Source organism: Alosa sapidissima, chromosome 3 (assembly GCF_018492685.1).
Source record: "Alosa sapidissima isolate fAloSap1 chromosome 3, fAloSap1.pri, whole genome shotgun sequence".
Lineage (NCBI taxonomy): Eukaryota > Metazoa > Chordata > Actinopteri > Clupeiformes > Clupeidae > Alosa > Alosa sapidissima.
Window position 1 is genome coordinate 22,361,539 of NC_055959.1, and position 24,814 is coordinate 22,386,352.

The 24,814-nt window shown below is 45.0% G+C and overlaps 1 protein-coding gene across 1 annotated transcript in view; it reads left to right on the forward strand.

Moving 5' to 3' along the window:
• The window catches only part of ntn1b (netrin 1b), a 45,124-nt gene that overhangs the window by 3,289 nt on the left and 17,021 nt on the right, over window positions 1-24,814 (forward strand). The window contains exon 3 of the mRNA XM_042087561.1: window positions 19,692-19,880. Within this exon, the coding sequence (XP_041943495.1) occupies window positions 19,692-19,880 (189 nt within the window). The remainder of the gene's footprint in view (window positions 1-19,691; window positions 19,881-24,814) is intronic.

A 24,814-nucleotide genomic window follows, 5' to 3' on the forward strand; every position in this document is an offset into this window, starting at 1 on the left:
TCTCTTGTGTGCAGGTCACGTCTTTTACTTACATTACATTTGCTAATTCCATCCAGTGTGAACAGACTTTTGACTGCTGCATTGTATCACTTTGCTGATTTGTCAGCAGTCATTCTCAAACTCAAAATACAAACAAGAAATCGAAGACGATCAAGGATATATTCAATTTGCATTACTGGCAAAACAAATTCTCATTCAAGCCTGTAGATTGGCTTTTGGTTACTGTGAAGTTTGTTCTCAGAGGGGGGTGATGATACACATTTATTTAACCATCCACTATTTTTGAATTCTGAAACCATTTTAACACATTTTTTTTCTGAAGAAAAAAGGGATTCCTAGAATATCAAAGGAATATATTATTTTGAGAAAGTTTACATTTGAAAAATCAGTATTCACTTTGGACAAATGCAGAGATGGTGGTGCTGAATAAACAGCCCCATCCATCTCGCTCAAACACTATTCTTTCACAGACCACCAGAGTGTTTCTGATCTCCACTTAGAGTTGCGCTACAACTGTCTTCATGTGATGCCTTGGGGTACACTTCCCCTGTATGATTGCCTCTGATTTGGTAAGACATTTCATCAGGGAGATAGACACTCCTGATGATAGCATAAACCATGATCGAGTCTTCTTATAAGCAAAACAGTTATTTTGAATTCAGACCAGCAACTCCACATCCTTGAAAAGGTTATTCTCGCCGCCTCAGAGTCCTCTGAGACAGAATTGTAGTCTCGACTGAGGTTAGGCCATGGGGTCTGAAAGAATGTGAGCAAAAATTAAATGCAAGTTGGGTCAGTTTGAGTCGGGTGGGAAGCCACAGTCACTCAGTCTGTTTTTGAAATTCAACATGTAAGCCTCCTCATGTGTCAATCACTCAGTATGGACACCCACTTGTCAACACTTTGAAGTCCTCCATTTATCCTCTTTCATCCCTCTGTTAGGGCTGACTTGGCTCCCTTAAATATTCAGCCGAGACACAAAATAAATGTTCTGTTATGCTCGTAATTGTTCAGTGTTATGAACATCTTAGCCACCCTCTTGGCTGCATTACATATGCACTCAGCCCTCAAACAGTTTTGGGTATAAAACAATTCACTGTGTGGTGACCAGAGGATACAGTTGTTTGGGGGACAGCTCAATATTTTAGAACAACTTGTGGAATTATTTTCCAATTATGTTTCATATTTCCCATACTTCATGGACAAAGGAGCATAACAGTTTATAGCTGAGTTGGCAGTTGTGCCAGTTGCTATTCCCTCAGAACAAAAAATCTGTTTTACTCTTAAAACAGATAACCCAGACAAAATTGCTACCATACTTACCATAAACTAGAAACTTTGGAGTTACACAAGCATTGGTCCTTTCTTTGAGTACATGACTGAAAGATTGCTCCCTGTCTAACCATCCTCTGCCCCATCAACTCTCCTGGTTTTTCAGTCTACCTTATCAACACACTCACAATGGCATTTCTACTGCAAAAGTCAATGAGTAAACACACTAAAACACACAACATTAGCTACTGCGCATTACTTTTTGTTTGCATAAATTAATTTGCAAGAGACACTGAAACTTCAGTAACATTAAGGATGAACATTGTTGAGTTGGGAGAGCAGATGAGTGCACCTTGTTGTGAGGGCAATTGAATGGCAAAGCTTGTAAAAAAGGAAACGGATAAATGTCACCCTCTGAATTTGAGTGAAACATATTCTGCCCCCACTTGGCTACATCCAGTATGTGACTTCTACCTTGAACTTTATCTTTGATGTCTGCACAGGGATCTGTTGTTTTAAGCAGGGTTCCTTGTAAACTTCATCTGAGGATGACAGGCCCGGGATGCACATTTGAACTGTGGTATTGTGGCTGGGCAGCAGGAACAGAAGTTACTGTGTCACAGGAGTGACTCATGCAGACATGGGTTTTGAATGGGATGTGATTATATCAATGACACACTGGCTGCTCTCCCGGACAGTCACGCACGTAGCTTACTCCACTTTGGCTGCCCCTAAAAATAGCAGGGAGCACTCGGATCATCTCACATTTGCGTATCGGACTGCATACAGTGGTAAAAGTTTTCCCCAAATAAGTTTTGGGTACCACACCTTCAGATAGAGCCGTCTTTTTGAATGAAAACTCTTTGAATACTGAGCAAGACTAATCTCAAACCAAACTGACTGGTTTAGGTTGTATTGACGTAATCAGAGAGGCTTGCAATAGTAACCTTTCTGATCTTCAGTTATTTGAGCTCTGTATAAGTACCATGTACTTTTCTGTCAAGTGACTCTTTTAAGTATGATCGGATCTGAACAAGTATTGAAACAGCTGGGCATTTTGCCCCCATGGCTCTCACATTTGAAGTTACAGCTATCTAAGGATTTTTTCTCTCTCAAATCTGCTTAAGCTATTGGGCAGATGGCTCTCCTTTCTCATTTGAAGCCCATCTAGCTCCAAACTCTTGACAGTTGTCACAAATTGCTTTATATACATGCTTTTAATCCAGAGATGTCATGCTTGATTATATAATTATTTAATCACACATCATAATATAAGTTATGATGTCTGTAAATTGAAGTCTGGTTCACATCTTTCTGAAATAACGTAATACAGGTATTACTAAATTAGGTGTGGCCACATGAATGGCATGTGAACTTACAAATCTTCCACAGTCATAGCCAAAATTGTTAAAGAGCAGAACATTAAAATACTCACCAGTTTTGAAACAGAACCAACCCAATACCTAATACATTTTTCAAAAGGAAAATGAGCTACTTGTTGAGAACATGAAAGAAAATGACAACTTTCTCTAATTACAGCTCACTAAATGTCACGCAATTACAAAAACATACAAAGCACTACTTGTTGGAGATTTTGGTACTAATAAAAGAGAAACAAGTCATATTAAACGAATCCACTTCTCTAATTAGAGTTTTAAAATTCATAACATAGGCACTGGCATGTGACATAGTGATCAATTATTTACAGGAGCAGGTCATTACTGGAGAGAAATCAGTGAAACTCATAACTAAGAGGCTTCTAATGAAATGGCACTCAAATGCATGATTGTAATCCACATGCATTTCTTCTCTCTATTAAATGTGTGTAGAATATTAAGATGCTCAGGAATTTAGAATCTGTCCAAATAGTGGGACACCTGGCTCTGTTTAAGATCCCACTGGCAGATGAGCCAAACCTCATCCTCACAAAGATACTGAAATCACTCGTATTAAACAATGTGCATCACTTGAATAAAAAAAAAACATACTTAAAATTCATCACTTTGAGTAATCAGGTCAGTCAGTTTTCATGCAATGAGAGCAACCCTATAGGCCAGAGTGCAGTGAGGCTGCACACAGCTGAACACACACATGCTCCTGGATGCTAAATGCTGCACCCACACAGGTTCTCATTCCCTCTGTAGCAGTAGTCAAAAGACCAATCCCTCACTAGGTTAGCTTGGTTTATTGGGGGGCAGCAGGGTCCACCGGTTTTGTTTCTACTGATCTGACTGCTTGGTTGGTCCCAGGGCTGCCCAGATGGACTAGGCTGGACTGAGCTATAGCCTGGCCTGTGGGCCATCTGTGTTTTCTATGGTCCGAACTCTGCTATCGGCCCATGTGACCATAGAAAAGAATTTTTGCGAGAAAAAAGTGATGTCATCAAGCAGTTTATTTCTCTGCTTCAGAACATCAACTTCGAAGCCAAGCAATCAGCAGTCCACATAGTCAGTGATTTTCAGACCATTGTTGCCTATTTTCGTGTGCCGGCGTGGCTAGACTCTAGAGAACTATTGAGATTGAAAAGGGTAAAAGGAGAATGAGAGAGAGAGAAAAAAATAGAGGGAGAGAGTTGTATTGATTTTCCAGCCAATTGGCAATTTGTGTTCTTATGTTTCTGAGACCAGTACTGTTTACATGTATAACCCATTATGTAGCAAGAACATGGGCAATTACATTACAGAAAAGGAAAAAAAAAACAGGAAATTAAATGTTAGCAAATGGATGTTAAAAAAACCCTACTCTGTCATGGTGAAGAGAAAATGAACCCTCACATGAAAAAAAAAAATACAGAAATGGAAACAAACACATGCGGCAGAAGGAGCTGCTTTTCCTTGAGGTGGTTAATCGGAATCAGGTGCGCCTCTCACCGGGCTGCCCTGGGGGCCGCTTTGACACGACTCCACCGTTTTGCACCGCAGCGTGGAAACTCAGACACCTCCCTGCGGCACCTCTGGGGAAACGGAGTGCCTGCGAACGGCCGCCCTCACGGAGGGAATCTTGGAGGGGGCAGCGGGAGGTGAGAAGCGTGCGATTAGACTCTGGAGAGACCATGTGTGCCTCTGCTGTTCACTCCGACCCAGCCACAGGCTGGCCAGTCGTGGCAGCGGATATTTATCAAAAGATAGTGCCAGTAGAGTCTTAAGCAGTTCTTCAAAAGGAATGCACGGATTTAAGTGCTTTTAAATCATAGCTGTGCTAAAACTATTTCTAATTATTGGAACATTATCTTTTAAACGAGGTGCCATCATTGTATTTTTGTAAAAATCTTACGTGAAACAGCTAGATAGTTAGAAGAACTGCACAGCAGTATTTCTCAACTGATCCTATTGCCTTTGACACTCGGTGTGGGCCCCTGCAGTCATATCCACTCATCTATAATTATTATAGATTGTGGTTGTACCATTAAATAATCTGTTTGCATTGTTGAACTGCCTGCTCTGTGCTACTTAGATCAGCAAAGCCTGGTGTGGTTGTAGTAAGAAGGTTCCCTCAGAGGGGAAAAAAATGACAGAGAAATGTATTTTGGGGATTTTAAAATCCAAACCCTGGTAGAATCTTGTGTCCTCTGGGCAAAGGCTGCATGTTTTTGGGATTTTGTTTTGTGGAGCTCATAATTCAAGACAGACATGATTTGTAAGCCAAAAAGCTTTCTCAGTCTTTAAGGGGATGCCATGAAAAAAAGCCTAGAAGAGAGCGAGAGAGAAAGAGGCAGAGAAAGAGACCGACAGTGAGGACTTGTCTTTTAATCCTCACAGTCGTTGGATGGTCCTGATCAGTCTCCTCATGCTTTGCCGTCTCTTTGGCTCTGCTTGTGTGCATGTGCATGAATGTGTGTGTGTGTGTGTCCTTATCATATCTCCGTCTGCTTGTGCACTGTTTGACACAGGCCTGTGTGACATGGCCTGGCTGGGGTGCTCTGCCAGTTGATTTACTCATGGAACCCAGAGGACGAGTGCTGGTATCAGACGTGGGGATCTGCTCTGAAATGTTGATGAGATGATGGCAGGCACATGTTTGCTTTATCTGATGCCCTTATTGCCTCCATGTCACACCATTCTGTGTCAGGGTGGGCTGAGAGCATACACACACACACACATACGCATTACGCACGCCAGCATATAAGCATCCGCGTGCGCGCGCACACACACACACACACAGAGCATACTCATAAAATCACACATATTTACCCTAAGTTTTGGTCTCCACTGCTCTTTGCCTGTCACATGGTATCTCATTAACAATGTCTCACATACACAGACACACTGCATTAATCACACAGCCAAAGTCTTAATTAATTGAGATACTGTACATAATGTATTAAATAAATATAGTAAGCAATATTTATCAGTTAAACTTTAGACTTTAATCATAAAACCAGAGTACTAATGGCTTCACGCAGTATACAGTTCACATGGGGTGTCTGTCAGTCGTTTGGTGTCTCTTTTCGCTTTGGTTGGAAGAGCTGGAGCTGAAATAGCTGATTTCTTTTTGTGGGCTGCTAAGGCAACCACAATAACAGAGGAGGGGGGAAAAGAAGCAAATATGGAATGTGCTGCTTAGTGGCTTTATGCTTTTTGTGTTAAGCCTAATGCATGTTTGATCGCTGGCACTTTGTGTTTGAGTATAGTGTGTTTCTGGGCATGTGCATGTCTGTATGTGTGTTTGTGTGTGTGTGTGTGTGTGTGTATGTGTGTGTCGGGGGTTTGACCCCCATGCTCCCTGTGTTGGGCTGCAGTATTGCCAGCGACAGGACCACCCTGGGAGTGTCTGAAGGGCAAGTGACTTGGGGCTGGGGGTGTGATGATTAATAGCCCTTGTGCAAACTATATGCTCAGTCTGTGCACACACACACACACACACACAAACTCACGCACACAGATACACACACACACACACACACACACACACACACACACACACATTCATACCCGTTCATCCCAGCGGTCTCAGCTGGCTCTCCTGTTTCATAGACAGAGCTAGAGCATGACACAATGCAACAAAACACATATAAATATACACATACCCACGCATACAGCCACACAAACAAACAAAACAAACAAACAGACACAAGAACTCGTGCACATGTTTCAACACAGCTGTGAAGTGAATAGTGAACACTCTCAAGAGACATGCTGGCCCCTAGTGGTTCAGTTGTAAATAGCACCCCTAATCTCCAGTGGACGTGGAATGAGAATGATTGCACAGGCAGAGAGATCTGCCCCCTCCTTTGGCCTGGTCTCTGGTCCCTCTCCCTTCCCTCTCCACAGCCTGTGGGCACCAGCTCCTGTCTCTCTCTCCCAACCTCCCGCGCCCCCGCCCCACTCCAGGGAAGAGAGTGACCCAACCGTGACGCATGAATGCAAGCCAAACACGGTTACCAGCGGGAGCGAGCCCAGCCAGCAGGAGGCTAATTGTTGGGGAGGAGGGCTCTCTTCCCTCCCCTGCCAGGGGCGCAGTCAACTGGGATCAGAGCTGGAAGGGTGGCCCTGCTGGGTGGCCCTGGCTAGGCCCCAAGGTCCCCTGCCCACCCCTCGCCCAAGTCCCTCTCATCCCCACACAGCCACCACACTCTCCAGCGCTGTCTGCCAGAGAGTGTGTCACCCTCTAAGAAACTGATGTCAGACTGTGTGTTTTGTTTTCCACTGTGTTTGTATGGGTTTGGTTCATTGTCCGTCCGCTGTGTGTGTGTGTGTGTGTGTGTGTGTGTGTGTGTGTGTGTGTGTGTGTGTGTTGTCCATCTTTCGCTCGCTGGTGTTAATGTGAAGAAAGGCGCTCTCACACTTTGCACTGTAGATCCGTCTTCATATCCACTCATGGTTTTTGTGCATCTGTTGAAAAGCCTTTTCCACCACTGCTGGGCTAGGCTGCATACCTGAGGTTCTTAGCAACTTCTCTCGCCATCTGTCTCATAAAACCCAGCTCTAATCTCCATAATGCACACAAGTAAACAAACACAAAACAAAACCCAAAGCGGTGCCGTCTTGGGGAAGGGTCCTGTTTTCCTCCCCTAAGGTTTTCTGTTGATCCCCTTATTCAGAGGAATAAAAAATGTTCTTTAATTTTCTTTTTGTGTTTACATAAAACATGTCTGTTTTCAGTTGCGTTACTTACAGTCACGTAACCTGAACGCCAAAATGCTTGTCAATGAGTTCAAGGCATAGGCACTAGAATGAATGTTTTTCCTTTTCTGTGTGTGAGTATGTGCTTTTGTTGATAGCTGTCCTTTGCTGATAAAAAGTAAAAAGACCCTAACTTCATAGACCACATTAAGCAGAGAAACATAACCTCTTATAGTCAGTAATATACAGTCCAGTGAAATCATTTTCTTGTTCTTCTTCCCTTTTGATCTTCTTTAGTCATTCTTTCTTTAAAGTATATTTGTTTGGGCTTTTATGCCTTTAAGGCGACAGGATAGTGGAGAGTGACAGGAAGTGAGTGGGAGAGAGAGTCGGGCTGGGATCCGGAGAGGACCACAGGGCGGGAATCGAACGGCGTACGGTGCAGGTGCCCCAGCCAGTTGCGCCATGGCTGGGGCCTTAATCAGTCTTTCTACTTGAACTTAATATGCAGTGAATATTATTTGCACCTGCATTGCCATCTCATCATAGTTTATACAGTATATGAATGCATGAAATGTGTCATCATGCATCTAACCTAGTCAGGGAAGATTTGCGTTCTTAATGTACAGTGTGTGCATGTTAGGTGCTTTGGATATTTTTCTTTCCACCAACACGTGCACAGCTGTGTTTATGCATATGTACAGTCATGGCCAACCTCCAGATGGACCTTCATCTTTTTCTGGTCCACTTGGTTGTCTGTTTCTAGGACCTTTTTCTTTTTTTGACCCACCCAATTTCTAGAAGTTATGAATGAGTCATTTTCATCATGTTTTGGCTATTTTAAACATTTCACTATTGAAGAACTGGCTGACATCTAAAACCTCATCAGTGGTACTAATACAATCAATTTAACTGTCTCTATTGAACAAAATAACCAACAAGATCACAACAAGAGATCTCCCCTAGCTTACAGAAGAAATCAGTGAGGTCATGATACAAGAAGCTTTAATTTTCCTTTGCCTACTTTGGACTTCTCAAACTGAGCAATGCCTGTGAACGAGTTGTTTTCAAAACACAAAACACTTTATGTACTACATATACAAATGTGTACCCTTACACAGCCACACACACACACACACACACACACACACACACACACACACACACACACACAGACACAACATGAGTGACTAACCCTTTTCTGAGAATCAGGAACCACTTACAGGATCTCAGGCTGGGAGATAAATAACAGGCAGAGAGACAGACCCAGAGAGCTGAAAGAGGATGACTACCAGACTCCCAGCCCCAGCGGACCCCTAAATAACCCTGAGCCCATCTAGGCATCTGAGAGGCAGACGCGGCCCTCAAGACAGAGAGGGAGAGCGGGAAAGTGACAGACAGAGAGGGAAAGAGGGAACCTGGGGATTCATCCATTCATCCCGGGTGCTGTCATGCAGAGGACATTAATATTCTACGCAGGGAGAGCAGGGTATGAAGGGGTCTCCATAACTCCTTTCTGGCTCTCTGGCTCCAGTAGCCAATAGGAGGAGTGCCAGCTGTCTGTCCGCACGTCGGCCCACGACCTACAATGTCTCCTGGGCTGATGCGAGTAGCTGCTCCCCTCTCCACCCTAGAGATGAAACCATCCAGGCGTAACTTCCTCTATCCACTCCATACATGCCAGTCTTCCCTTGTCCTTTCATGTTCTTCATATTCTATGCGTTTAACTTTAAAGTCTTTCACTGTGTGTGTGTGTGTGTGTGTGTGTGTGTGTGTATGACACAGGAGCTCACTTGGGTATAAGGATATTGCAGTATTGAGGAGGTGCCTTCATCTCTCAGCTAGAGTTTTTCTTTCAGACACTGAGGCCACTTTCCGCCAGATAACTGCGTGGCGACAGGATATCTAGCTTCCTTTCAGATGGTTGGGAAGAGGAATGAGTGGGGCCCCCTCAGTAGCAAACACACACACTGGCCAAAGAGAGAGTCCAGCCTGCTGCTTAGATGCAACCTGTGCTCTGAGTCAGACCTCGCAGCCCTGCACTGATAGCCCACCACCCCAAGGGAGCTTTATAAGTGATTTTATGATTATACACAAGGGTTTTAAAAAACACAAAAATCCTTCAGAAAGAATATGTCCTAATGATATACACTAACCAATTGGGATTGAACAGTATTTTAGTACTGCCCCAGCAGTCTGACATGAGCAGGTGGACAACTGAACTTTTGACCCTGTGCAGAGGAAAGTTTCTATACTGCAGCTGTCGAAAGAAAAATACATAAACAATTAAGGGCAGCATGAGGCCCACTTGAACAAACAAAAGTATGTTTACAAATAATACTTTCACCAGAGCTACTGTTGCGTCTGAGCTGCCTTACGACTGAACTCTTGACCCTGTGCTGTGGAATTCCTCTTAGGTGCTAAGCAACTCTTGCAGGAACAGTGGGGTGAGGAATGGGTGAGATGATGAGTTAGGTGAACAGAGCCCATTGCAAGAAAATACACCATTTTAGGGCTTTTTGCTTTTGTTAAGACCTGGGATAAAACAGGATGAATACATTATTTTTGGATTACCTTCGGTTTAAAACACCAAGCGCATCCAGTTTCTGTCCATGTACAAAAAATTGTCCCATTACTCACCACTAGCATATACACATAAGACACACACTTGTTAAGGCTCATACAACTTGCAAATCAATTTTATGTCTGATTTGAAGCCACAGAGAAAACAATTAGTTAGAATAACACAAAAGAGTGTTGCTCTTTACTGCTCCCCATGGTGTGTGTGTGTGTGAGAGAGAGAGTGTGTGTGTGTCTGCCTGCCTGCCTGCCTGTGAGAGAAGCATATAAATTAAACTCGTAAACTTAACAGGTCATACACAAGAGGTGTGTGAATGGAAATTACCCCCGCAAATATAATTAACTGGCTGCTGCCACCTTTAAAACACAGCTGTGCTCCCATCACAACCTCGTGGTATACAGTGATTGCTCTAATGAGTCTTAAAACTCTCTTTTGTCCCTGTACTGCTGACAATGTCCAAAGTACACAGACTCTAATTCTGGAAACAGCCAACATGTTTGAGCGGGAGAATGTTCTGAAGACCAGAGCAGACTCTTTGGGTGGTGTGAAAGCCCCTGACATGTGCTAACGACTCACTAAAATTTGTACTGACCCTGCCAACAGAATTTTACAGTTGGGTGATCCACCAGTCAACTAACATGCACCTGATCAAGTAAGGGCCAAAGCTTGTGTTCTTGGCTTTACAATCACACCGCACTGGCTTAGCATGGGAGCCTTCTATAGTCCTCTGAGGAGCTTCAGAGCTTCTCTCTGCCGTCTAGTCACGTCACAGAGGCTAATACATATGTTTACATTCCACTCTTATGTATTAAATTCAATGACAAAATAACACCTCGAAAGTAATCCTGTTATGAGACTATTTCAGCACTTAATATGATAGGTACAGGTCCTACATTGCTGTTTAGCAGCACCCACTGATGATGGCTGGAACGAGATCTATGGGTAAACAGAGACCTATTAGGCACTGGCCTGTCAAAGATGTGATGAAGCCTCGCTGGGAAACGAGCGCAGGTTGCTTTAATAACAGTATACATTAAGCCCTAGTTGGCATACAGACCAGTGTTACTTCACTAATATGCAAAAGTTGTCATCATCAAGGCACAATTGTTGCGTCAGTGAGCACAAGCACATGTGCCCTCTGACTCTGGGGAGTTCAGTCACCTCATCTTTCCACTGCTTGTTAGCCTACCTCAGTACATCCAAGGACACGGCAATTAAGCCCTAATGTTAGCAACTTTATAGGCACCCATTGAACACAGGGTGGCTGAAGAGATGACAGAGAGGTTAGCCAAGTATCCCATCCCACCCAACGCACACACAGCCAATCACACGCTCTGATACGCACAGCCAGAGATTGTTAAGACGTGCTTGGGTCGGGGCTCTTGGTGGTGGGAAAGTACGTTGTCTTAAACCACGGGGCCAGTGAAAATAATGCACTAATGATGGAGCCGATACCCCATAGTGCCTCCATATCTCCATCATTAGCTGTATTCACATATTGGCCTCGCCAGGGTGTGAGGAGCATGTGTCTTCCATTTTGTAAATCTGCACAAATCAGCTCCCAGTGGATAGAGAACATATTTTCTGCTTGTTTTGGTAAAACTTCTCATTTTTTACCCACTCTTGAAGAGCACTTACACTGGGTGTATATAATGTATGTGTCCAAAAACTGCTGAGCTAATTTGGGATTTTGTGCTATTGCTCTTTTAGGATAATGATGATGAACATTTTTACAAGTCTGTGTGTTTTTCTCATCATTATGCTCCGTGTTCTGTAGAGGCCTGGACCCACGCCATTTTATTCTCATAAAATAAAATGTATTCATGTAGGGCTTTGTAGAGGAAAGATGCCATGTAGGCTGTTACAAATACTCCCATGCCTCCTTATTATTATGTTCTGGCTCTCTGAAGCATAATAAATAACAGCTGATTTAGCTTTCATTCAAACAATGTTGGTAGTGCATCGCACTTCAGCTACCTGCACCACATCAAACTCTCAGCCAGCCGTCCCCAGGAACTAAAGAGGTAATATAATAAAAGCAGTCTGTCTCAGTCTGTGTATCTGGTAATTCCCTTAGTTATCCATCTTTCTCTCATCTATTCCCTGTCTCTTGCTCTTTCTCAGTCACCCAGATCATTTTCACACCCAGTAAACTTTGTGAAGAAGCCCCCTCCTCACCAAACTGTTGGGCTGCATTCCAATAGAGTGGCGTGAAAGGGGGGAGGGGGGGTGGTGGACTTATTAACACCCTCTAAAGGCCCCTAAATCCTGTGAACGGGGGCCAGAGGCGACGGCGAGCAGTGATGACACCTGTGGCTGTGGAGCTGGTCTGGAAGGCTTTGGCTGTCATGCTTCGGAGAGATGACTGGGGTTGAGGAACCCAGGGCCACACATCTGCAGACCCGCCGGTCAAGGCAAGAAATTTATGGACTGCATTGAGAAAGACAGAAAGAGAGAGAGAGAGAGAGAGTCAGAGTGAGAGCGAAGGAACAGGAATGCCGGTTGGAAAGAAACGCCTGACAGTGTGGTCCTCCGAGACGTGATTTATTGCCTGGAGAGATGCACATCCATTTAACCAACATTTTTCTGTACTGGTGTCCCTACATCTCTATCTTTCCCACTGTCTATGAGTGTTCTGTGTTTTTTGTCTCTGTCAGCTTGGCACCATCATGCCTTATCTCAGAGGCCATTTTTCCTTTGTGACAGCAGTTTGATTGATCCACCTCACCCTGCAGGAGGACCTGAGCATGCGAGGCCACATTGTTAAATCAGCAATGGGATTTTAAAAGCGGCCTGGGGTTTTTGGAGCATTGTAATGATTGATGAAATCAGTTTATGCACTAAGGGTCCCCGACCACAGCCAGAGCAAAAATTATGAAATCAGGGTAGTGTTTTTGTTAGAAAAAACTCACTTTAGGCCGCCTAAAGAGTTCCCTTGCCCATCAATCACCAAAACATCTGTTCCCTCACTGAGACAAATATTCCCTGATATCATACATATTCTGGCCTTGGACAGGTCATCTCATTTTGACTTTGGGCCTGACACTCAATCCACCATTTCAGTTGTAGTCATTTACAGAAAGATTTTTTATCTCAAACAACATCACGCCTTTCGATGCCATGTTACAACACCTACTCAATCACCTCAGCCACACGAATACGCACAATGTCAAGCACAAAAGATAGACCTTGATTATTGAGAGGTACATACAGTCACATAGAAAGTCTTTGGTCTCTGCCCCAGTCCTTTGTTGGCAGTTTTTGTGCTTGGCTTCACCCAACGGTGCCTCTGTTGTCTGTCCAGCTCTAAGGGAGAGCCACATCCATTTTAAAGAGTCCCTGGGATCTTTGTGCTCTCTGAGCTCACTATGTTTCAGACAGAACTTTCCAGAACCCTCATTAGTACAGTGAGTAGTCAGATCTACACTTTAGTGAGGGGAGGTGTTGTCAAGATTGCTGAAGGTTGACTGGAAGGTTGCAGGACTATTATGTTCTTGATTTAAAAAAAGAAAACATGCAAGACAATGGTGAACAAAATACTCGGATATTGGTAAGTTTGTCACAGGATGATGACGCAATGGGTAGGACTGGGGTAGAGCTTTAATCTTGGCACACATGTTTCACTTCTGCAAGGAATCAGACAGGAAATGACATGTCTAAACTGACACCTCTTTTCTCGGTGTTTGCTTTCTTACTCAGAAGCGCACTGCACAGAAAGTTATCATGCAGCATCTAAAACGTCAGTAGCGCTCATTTTAATAGGAAACTTTACAGCAGAACCCTTTCCCCAAACAGACCTCCCAGCTAGTAGATTTGAAGTGTTCAATAATCATTATTATCAGGAGGGCTGACTAGCTTGCAAACACTTGACCTTTTTGGCTCTTAACTCTGTCCCAGAAGCATAGTAAGAGAGACTAGAGGCAGTTGAAAGGTCGGTTCATGTTGTGCGTAGTGTCAGCACACTGAATATACTGTTTCGGGTGCCCGCTTAGGGACTATGAGAACAGGGCTCTTTCATTCAGAGTGCAACTTTCTCTCCAGCTTCTTTTGATATCATGCTCATTAACACTGTGGAATTTTCAGGGCTCTCCTGCGATAGACAGAATTATTCCCACTTCTGTGTAGGATGCATGGTCTGAGTTGGGCCGGGTGTTTGATGCTGTGAAACGCTGGCACCAGACCAGCATGTATTATCATTGGCACAGTGTGCGAATGTTACTCTATGGAAGCAGCAAGAGTTGCAGTCATTACTTATTGCACAACCGTATCATTTTTGGAACTTTCATGTCTTTGGATGCCAGGTCAGGCTTGAGGTGGAGCACATAACCGTCACTCCAAGTTGAACTTTTGGTTAGACCCTTCACCAAGTTCTGCTCCTCATCACATTCTGCTTAATCTAGCTCATATTGAGCTAAATTAGAATGGTAGAGAATGACAGCAGACCCTTTGGACAAGGGGCAAGCAACACATACTGACAGGTACAAACCAAGGTTCTCAATCCAAAAAGAAACCGATGACATCATCTTGACAAAAGTAGTGAAACCCCAAAACCAACATTGATGAATTTACACTCATTAACTTGCCAAAGCATGAAATAAAAATGCACTGCCTTTGGGCCACTATATTGGACCTGTAAGAACGTGGACTCATCACCCTGTTCAGTCATGTGCTATGTTGCATGGTATGCATGCCCATAACATCCAAACCAGGCTATTTGAAGTCCAGCAATAATAAATTTCTTATAAATCATAGAGCACGCTAAAGTCTCAGTAGCCAATAAAACGTACAGTAGTTTTCTCTGTAATCATAAAGTCCATGCCACCGCAGCCTCATACTGCTGACTGTTTACATAACTGGATAAAGAGGTGGGCCTAGCCCCACCATTTGGGCAACATGACACTTTTATGGTCTACTTAGTGAAAAAATGCCATATTGCCACGTCAGACACACGTACTGTGCATTCATTTATCCCCATTTTAGCCGGCTTGTGTTTTGTTGAGACGCTGCATTGCACGCTCTGCCTAGGCAACCAACCCAGTTTACGAGGCGTGACTCATCCTACAATGCCGGGAGGTCCGATTGCTCAGCTAATTGAAGCTGGCTAGAGATCACAAGCTGAGCCTCAGCCCCTCTTGTTACAAAAAATGCCCCTAAAACCCATTACATCACAGACGCAAGGAGGACAGCAGGATGCCCTCTCCCCAACTGCCATTGGGTGAGCAACACCCTGCTTTTCCCTAGGAGTCTTGTTAGTTCGTATTTGCCTCATAAAGGCAATCCCCATCCTTAAAGAACCCAAAAGGAGCATTATTTTCCAGAACACAATGGCGGGAAACTGTTCTGTCCTAATGGGAACACTACAGTCTTCAAACCCTAATTCCACATACATCAGGGATTATAGGACAAGCTCAAGTAATGGCGCTAGAACAAAGGGCCAGGAATGAGGGTGTTAGTGTTTGCAGGAGCTCATTAGATGTCTTCTGTTGTCGGTAAGTCCTGCCTCAGGCCATTGGTGGGGACAAAAAGCCCCGTAAATCTCCTGGCTGAGGTGCCACAGCTCCTAATCCAGCAGCGGCTTCTTTCCATCCAACACACTGATATGACCGGCTCTGCTCAGGTTCTTGTAAGATCTGTGGTCAAATGTCACAATGAATTCTGCCACGCTAAGTCCAATACATACCTCTCTCCCTGAGATGGTGTGATAAAAAGTGGAATGTGTCATGTGGTCAACACCTTTGTGGGCAATAGACCTCTGAAGTTCGCCTACAAAAAAGAACCAAAACGGCCATCTTTGCCCATATAAGGAGATCCGGTTGTTAATTGAAGCTAACTACCTATGGCAAGTTGCATTGCAAGTTAGCTCTGGGGTAGCAAAAATCTAAGTGAGCCGCCTTCACGTACCGGAGATCACAGTATCCACTCGAAGGCAGAGGACAAAAGTGTGTTCAGGAAAACGTCTGCATTTCAGACTTTTTCTTCCCCGCTAGAGTTTAACAGGTGCGATAATTCAAAATCCCCATGTTATTTTCCCATAGGAAAAATCGCCAGATACCGGATGTCAAAGGTGGCTGCTTTTTTGTAGGCAAACTTCAGAGGTCTATGGGAAGGAAGGAAGGCCTGAGGGAGTAGAGAAAATAGCCAGAATTTCTTCTTGTGTCCACCTTGCATCACTGTGGTTGGGTCTAACCTTTTTATCAGTTAAATCATGCTATGAATCATAAAGATTTAATACATTTAGAAATATTACCAGTGCACACAGAGTTATTTCTTACCTCAAAGGCATCCAACTGTCAGTTTTTCTGAACGTTGGAATTCCACCTCTTTGACATGATCTAATGGCTGATGCTGATAACATGAATGATGTTACTCACATAAATTATGACCTACATTGCAGTATGTCTTGGCTTTGGTCTTGATTGGAATGAGAATTTCTATTGGATACTAAAAGAATGCTGTGACTAACTTTAATTGCTAATCCAACAGGGTCTGATGAGAGAGAGACAAAGATGCTGGTTCAACATCAAAATGTTACATCATGTGTCTTGTTTCACTCAATGTCCAGTCTGTGGCTACAAAACTACTGCCATCTCCCTCTCACTCCATGTCTGTCTGTTCCTATTTCTCCGATTCTCTGTCTGTCTTTTCTCTGTCGCTCACTTCGAAATCCCTCTATTTGTAATAGACAACATGCCCTTGCACAACAGAAACTGCTGGTTGGGTGGATTTCATCTTTTTATTTGTTTTCTTTCTGCCAGGGTGACGGGTTTCCTGACAACAATGAGGCAATTATGTCTTAGTCTATAGAAGCAGACGTCCACGGCTCAGTTTAGCTTTTCCTTTCCATTTTTTTACGTCCCCAGACATTTTATCAAAAGCATTGCGGCTTGTCGTAAAAAGGACTCATCATCGCTGAGGTTGAACCTTCAGGGGTGTTTTCCCACCAACTCCCAGCAAAGCAACAGCTGCTCCTAAGGTGTGCCGGCAGGGAAAAGCTGACTGTACAGTGTCTCATTTGCCTCATTACATGCCCTGCGTGCACGAGCCATCCAAACGCTTCTGAAGAGACAGAAACCTTGTTGTAATGTGGCTGGGAGACAGCATTTACTGTAGAGCTCTGTGAGTGTGAGAGTGATGTAATGGCACGAGGAGCTCCCCTGGTCTTTATCAACCCTGTTTGGGTTCTGTTCTGTTGTTTACACTGTGCTTAGATCCCGCTGGTTATGTAGTGGTGGAACTCTTCTCAGATACTGAGCATTGTTGCAACAGACTGCAGGAGACTGGAGAGCATGAAAATGGAGTATACCTCAGTATACCTGATACCAGTGGGCCCTTCAGACGGAATATAGCTGAGACTAATGAGATATGCTGTTCACACCTCTTGCCAAAGCTTATTTGCATCTGTTTGTCCTAGCCCTGCTCCTTGCAGTGATTTTTACACTTGCCGTGAAATTGATACCTCATATTATTTTCCCTGTGCGGACAAGCGTGAGATAATAGCCGTTGTCAGCACTCTTGAGTTTTAAGGGGTATTTCTGACACATCTCCCACACATTACACAAGTGTTACGCAAGTGCAATGAGAGCATCATGTGGGCTTGGTAATGAGCGCTTTCACTAAGCACTACTGAGCTCATTTTTTTTCTCTCCTTGAAACATAATTCACTTTATAAGTGTAACTTAGCTTGGTGCCAGACATTGCATTCGCCATGTGCTGCAAAGACTAGTACTGAACTTACGGTATTACTCATTATATTACCCAATAAATAGACAGCATGAAATCAATATTCCAACAGGAACACCTTTCACCTAGATGCTGTGTTTAGAGAACAAAAACATTTTGTAATATCTGGCCACACAAAAAGAGTTGGTAAGCCTTGTCCAGTTTGCCAGAACTGTGTAATGTCCACAGCATCCCGTAATTTAAAAAAGGTATAAATAAATACATTTTGATATCAGAACAAATCTAATCAAGGCAAACTTTGTATCTCTTGTAGGCTACTGTTCTGGGGCTAATTTGCTATGCCCTTTAGAGTAGCATAGTCATGATGGCGATTATTTAACTGATATTGGATAGCCCACTATAGAAAGATTGCAGGGACATATTTTCCCTTGTGGAGAAAAATAAATGTTGGGTTGGGCTGATAAAGATCCACTGATGATTGGATAATTACTGCCAAATTAACTGATATTGGATAGACTGATATTGAAACATTGCAGGAACACATTCCCCCTTATGGAGCAAAACAAAAAGTGTTGTGTGACTGTTGTGACTGTTTTGTGAGAATTCAAACTCCCATATGTGGATGTTACAACCCCAGTGTGATTTTAAACAACTGGAAGAAAAGGACATTCATTTTTTTGAAAACAAAAAAATAATTCACTTCCACCACAGCTGGGAGGGATGTCAGAAATGTCTGGCTCGGACTGGCTGGATGATTTCACCCTGTTAAACACACTGCTGTCAAAAACACAATGCGTGACAGATGCTTGGTGAGACATTTCGAGCTTGCTGATCTAAATAGAGTTTATCAGAGCAAAGCCATTGGCACTGAGAAACAATTAAGCCAGCGATAAGAGGGGCTGGACAGGGGGGATGTGTGTGTGAGATAGCACAGCGCTCATTACGAGAGACTGAGGACAGCTGTGAGATAGCACCTATTCATCACAAGGCATGCGATAGAGAGAGAGGAGAGAGAAAGAGAGGGAGAGGATGAGGAAACTGAAAGAGAAGAGGATGAAATTGAGAGAAATACGGCACCATAAAAAAACAGAGGGAGAGAGAGAAGGAGAGAGGAAGGGGAGTGAGAAAGAGAGTGAGAGCTGGAGGGAAAGAGTGGAGGAAAGATAGCATGTCAATAGCCTAAAGGTGAGGTGGGTTTGAGATAAGCTTCCCCTTGCTCATTCTGTGTGTGTGTGTGTGTGTGTGCGTGTCTGTCTGCGCACGCACGCGTGTCTTGAATGCATATCCCATTGGTGCTGTTGATTAGCATGTCAGTGTGAGTGTTTCCAGGCACAAGCATGACATCTTTCATGTTTGGCATGTAAAATATGACATGATGGCCTACGTACAACACAAGTAAGACAAGTGACCATAATAATGTAACTGCATATTAGATTCATTGAGTCAAGATAATGATGAAGTCAGTGAGAAGAGCTTAACCAACCAAGTACCTCTGTGCGGTCACCAGGCAGGGATCACTGCCCTGTAGCAGGTGTAAACAAGGGTCTTTCAGCACATCGAATGACCCCTTCAGAATCACAGCCCAGCTGAGCGAGGTCGATCCAAAGCCTGGCCTCGCTGCTTCAGTAACCCCCTGTCCCTTAATGAAATCCTGGGAAGCACAGTCCACAGTTCGCTGATGTCATTAGAATAACAGTCCTTTCTCAAGTTACCACGGGAACCCTGGATGCTACTCAACCACTGGTGATACTCTCAGTGTACCAGAGCTGAGATTTAAGACAGTTGTAATGGGGGCTGAATAAAAGCCACTGGGTTTTTCGGAGTCTCAGTGTGTTATAAATTGATGTAACTGGTAGCTTGGGGATTTTGTTATTTGATGCTTGTTCACTGTTAAAAGCAAACCAAATCAATTTCCTCTCTATTCGTTAATTTCAGAGAGAGCTGGATGAAGTAGGTTCTAAGTGTACATGTGCGTGTGTGTGTGTGTATATGCGAGTGTTCTGCAATCAAGCGCTCAAGTAGGTTGGAAACCAGGAGAGTCCACTGATGTTGAACTCTACCCCCTGCCCCAAACCCCCCTCCTCTCTCTCTTTCAGCCTGCCACTGTAACCTGCATGCCCGTCGCTGCCGCTTCAACATGGAGTTATACAAGCTCTCAGGCAGACGCAGTGGGGGTGTCTGCCTCAACTGCCGTCACAACACAGCTGGTCGCCACTGCCACTACTGCAAGGAGGGTTACTACCGTGACATGTCCAAGGCCATTTCCCATCGCAAGGCCTGCAAAGGTAATGCTTGCATATTACGTATATATGCTATATTCATACTGTATATACACATATTGTAGTTTTTATTTCACCACCAACTAGATCAAAATACTCTATAGTAAGTGCCTACCATTTCTTTTGGAAACTTCTGAGTCTGTGCTGCAGTTGCACAGTACTTTTAAGTAGTAGGCTCACCGAGAGTGTGCAAAGGGATTAAAACACGGGGAGCAATGTGTCCCTGTAAATCCCCTGATCTGTGATATAGGAAGAGAGAGAGATTAGGCAAACCCCCTCACCTGTCTCCCACCTGTCCTAGTCTTAGCCCTCTGACCCCATTAGATTTAAGGGATTCAGACCCTCTGAGAATTCACACACACTCACATGTCCATAGGCACAGTACCCCCCAACCCCCCATTCTGTTCAGGATTCAAGAGAGAAACGATTTTAAGTGCAATACTATGAACTAATGTTAGCTGCTTATTCGTATACCGATTAAGACCATTCACTAATCCACACACTGTGTGTTCTAAGTAACACACATTAGTGTCTAAAATAACTAATATGTAATTCTGGTACTAAGAAGCACGTACAGTAAGGACAATATGCTATAGCCATTTCCTTGAGACACCTCCCCTGAGACAGCGATATTAAGAAGAACCTTTCACCCTATACTCCTACCCTATCTACAACATATACAATTGACTCCCACATGATACCTCTCTGCTGGGGCAGGAGAGGACCAATCTCATTTAGGATGAATGGGCACACACTGAGAGAGGACCTGAGAGAAGACCCTGACCCAGGACGTAGCACGGGGTGCAGGAGTCCCTTACAGATGAGCTGCTCGTGGTTTATTAGATTTTATTTACTTAACTTGGAGGGGTGTAATGAATCAAGCTGCGGCTGGGTGAGTTGAGACCAGGTGAACCCAGAAAGGAGCTCTGGGAATGGGGCAGGAAGAAAAGGAGGGTCAGTGTGTGTGAGAGAGAGAAACTGGAACACAGATAGAGTGTGAGAGAGAGAGAAAGGGAGACTACAGACTAGGCTGCTGGAACACAGATAGAGTGTGTGAGAGAGAGAAAGGGAGACTACAGACTAGGCTGCTGGAACACAGTATAGAGGTGGCTGCAGCAGCTTTGCTAAATGAGCAGAGTAAGACTGATGGTGTCCCACACACATGATTTCCACATGACAGTTGGTACTGAACCATCAAATTAGTCTCCCTATTCCTATACCATACACCTGAACCAGCAGCAGGTAGATTAGTATTTTGGCATGGAAGTCTGTTCTGCAAACAGACAATCTGTCCCGCAAACTTCATTTCAGCAAGAGTAACGGATATGGGTGCAACAATACACTCCCTCTTAATTCTAACTTTGGCACTGTATCGAAGAGGTGCCCCATTCTCCCATTCTGCCTGCCCTGCCCCTGAGCCAATCAGGCACAGGAAGCACACCGCCGTGGAGAGTTTCCTCCGCTGCGCCGAGGGGACTGCGATTTACAGCGCTCCCTTCCCCTGCAGACGGGCGCGAGCTGCAGCCCCTCACCGAAAACCCAGAGCCTCAACAGACCTCACCGGCAGTGGCTAATTGGACTAAGCGCCCGCCTGGTGGGTCGCGCGGGGCCGGTATATTCGCGTTGCTGTCAGGAGCCCCAGCCCCAACTGTAACTGATGGCAAACACTGGCCCTGGTCGGCTGTCATCACCCCTGCACTCCTGCCGGCCTGCCTGCCGGAGGAAGGGAGGGAGGGAGAGAGAGGTGAAGTAGTGGTGGAGGGGAGATCTTGTGGAGGTTACAAATGGTTTTTCAGCAATGCTTCTTGCCCACTCGCTGCTCTGCCAGCCCAAACATTTATGCAGTCTATATTTGGGATGTTGTTTTTTTAAAGTTCGGTGCAGAGGAGGAGAGGATGTGGGCAGGTTACACTCTCAAAGAGTTCTCTCTGCAATCGCTCTCTTTATCGCTTTGTCAAGCACACACACACACACACACACACACACACACACACACACACACACAAATTCCCACAAACACTCTCACTCTCTCTTTCTCGGTCTCTCACTTTTTGTCACTTGCTATAAACACTCTCGTGCTCGGGCCATCTGTCTCTCTCCTCTTCTCCATCCTGCTCGTAATGAGATTACCATATACACCTTAGCGGGAGCTTTTGGATGGTGGGTGCAGGGGAGAGAAGCAGTTAGTTCCAGGGTGGTGGTGCATTTGAGCTCTCGGCCAGGGAGACCCAAAAAATGGCCCGTGGCTCTCTGTGACATCACTCAGGGGACGCCGGTATTTATTGTTGGAGGCAGCCGACCATCTCGCCCCGGCTCAGCCTGGACAGGGGACGCTGTGGCCTGCCAGCAAATGGGTGGAGAGGGAGAGGAAGGAGTGCGCCATCAGCGGCTGGTGCAAAGAGTGGGCCACAGAAAAAACAAAAGGGGGAGAGAGAAAATATGCCCCCTACACCACAGACAAACAGACACACACACACACACACACACACACACACACACACACACACAGTTATACACCACACAGACGCACACACACAGAATGAGGTTTCAGTACCGAGGCGAATCTGTCTCTAGCGGTGCTGTGGAATGCCTCATGCTTTATTTCCCAGATTAACGACTTCATCCCTCATCAAGCGCCGTGTAAACACCCTGCTCCCCGTCCCCAGCTTGAGCGGTTTGCTTTACCCACCCGCCCCCACCAGCAGCACAGCACCCTCTCCCCAGCAACTCTTTCCTTTCAATCTGCTCACGGAAGGGCTCAGAACCACTTGTTCCTCTCTCTCTCTCTCTGTTCTGTTCTGTCCTCTCCCTCTCTTCTCTTCTCCTCCTCCTCCTCCTCCTCCTCTCTCTCCATCTCCCCCTCACTGGGCCGTCTACGTGATGAGGGAAAAATGAGTGCCCGCTCACGGCGGCACAGCGGTTACGCCAGGGCCCCTCCGCCGTGGGCTGTGAGGGCGGTAGGCTGCTGCTGGAGTGCCCTCTGGGGTGGAGAGATGGCTGGGGAGGGCGGGGTGGGGTGGGGTGGGGAGCATGGAGTGGGTGGTTGGAGGTGCAGCCAGAGCGGGGAGCCGGATCTGAAGTGGAGGTGCGCACACGGCGGCGTACGTCAGGGTGACTGATCTCACACCGCTGCCGCTGCCACTCCAGTGCCACTTCACACACCAGAGCCGAAGCCGAGGCCCCCGCCATCTGCCCAGGCTCTCGTCACAGTGCAGCCAACTCAATTATCCCAGCCCAATGAAAAAAAGATGTATCTGGATGGCGAGCGCTCTGGAGGAAACACATTACAATGTGAGCTCACAAGATGCCCAGACGAAGAGAGAAAACTAGATAGTCGAGATAACTACCCGAGGTATTTTGGAATAAATGTATTTTGCTTTATTTATTTTTGGTTTGGATGGTGACAGAAACTCACCACAGAGTATGTTACTGCCAAGCAGTTAATAATACTCTGAAGGCTGAACTTGACACAACCCCAGTGTGTTGACTACCCTGTCCATACCACACCCACACAAAAACTGCAATTTGGTGGAGTTTATGTTAAATTCCATTAAGTTTAGTGGAACATCGTGTATTGAGTCATTAGATGTGGTCTTATAAGAAAATTATAGTTTTTGTAAGCAGAGGGGTCGGCCAATAGACCATTTCATACCTATGCTGTTTAGAATCTTTGTTTTGTTAAAGCATTGTGCTTTTTTGTCATTTTTTTATGAGGCCGCCATCAAATAAGTGTTGCATTCCTGTTTACACAGGACACCCCCATGTGTACTCTCAGATAAAAGCCGATACATAAAGCCATAAAATGGCTCACCCTCGGAAAATGTTTACTGCCCATTCTCTTGGATGGAGAACATGGATAAACACCCCCATTGAAAAAATATAAAACCTGTTTTATTCCCTTTCACCAAATTTCAACAAGCAACCTTTAATATTCATGAAGGCCACTCAGTCCCAACTAACGTTTCAACACCCTCACCACGGCCGCACCACTTCAAGCGCTTCTCAAACGACTCAACAGTCCCGTGAAAAAAAAAAGAGAAAAGGACAGAGGGGAAAAAAAATGAAACCCTGCAGGCCTAATGGGCCGAGTTGGGCTGGGACTTCAAACGGCCATCTTTATGGTAAACGCCTGGCAGAGAGCTCACGCAAAGGAAGAAACGCTCACATGAAAACGCGCGATCCTCTGGACTAACGGCTTAAACAGACGGCCTTTGAAGCCGTGCCCCGTGCTCCCGTTAACGGCGAGTGTTATTCAGCCCCTCGTTTGCCCAGCCCGGGCCGCTGTTGCCAAGGGCCTCCACACTCACTGGAAACTCGATCGTAGTGGCGTGGCACACACATGCTAATAGACACACAGAGGACAGACATACAGTACATGAACATAATGATTGCACAGCACACTTTTTTTTACACCCTCTACAGAAACATGCATGCATATACAGTATATACTGTGCATGCATCCATACATGTGCATAGGCATACTTAAATGTGTCACACGAACAACACACAAACACACTTGTGGTCCCCTGAACATGCATGGACTGAGGCATACACCCATGCATGGTTTCACCCTTATGCACATGTTCAAGATTAAGCAGCTCTTCAGCACACTCACATGCAGACACATGGAGAGTGAGTGAGCATGAAACAGAGGGGGGGGTAGAGAGAGAAGTTCCAGAGGCGGTCATTTATGGTTGTGTTAAAAAAAGGGAAAGTTCAAAAGTCCGTATCACATTTGTGGTCTCTGCTGGCGGGTGGGACTGCTGCTCGGGCGTGTGGCGTTGGCCTTTATTGAGTGCTGGGAGGAATTTTCATTAACTTGAAGGTCGTTCGTTCATTGGGCTCATCTCATCCGAACATCTGGAGTAGACCTCTCCAACATGGATGGGAGAGACCAGTTCGCAATCACAAGAGAAAGCTCCCCAGACCAACCTTCATGT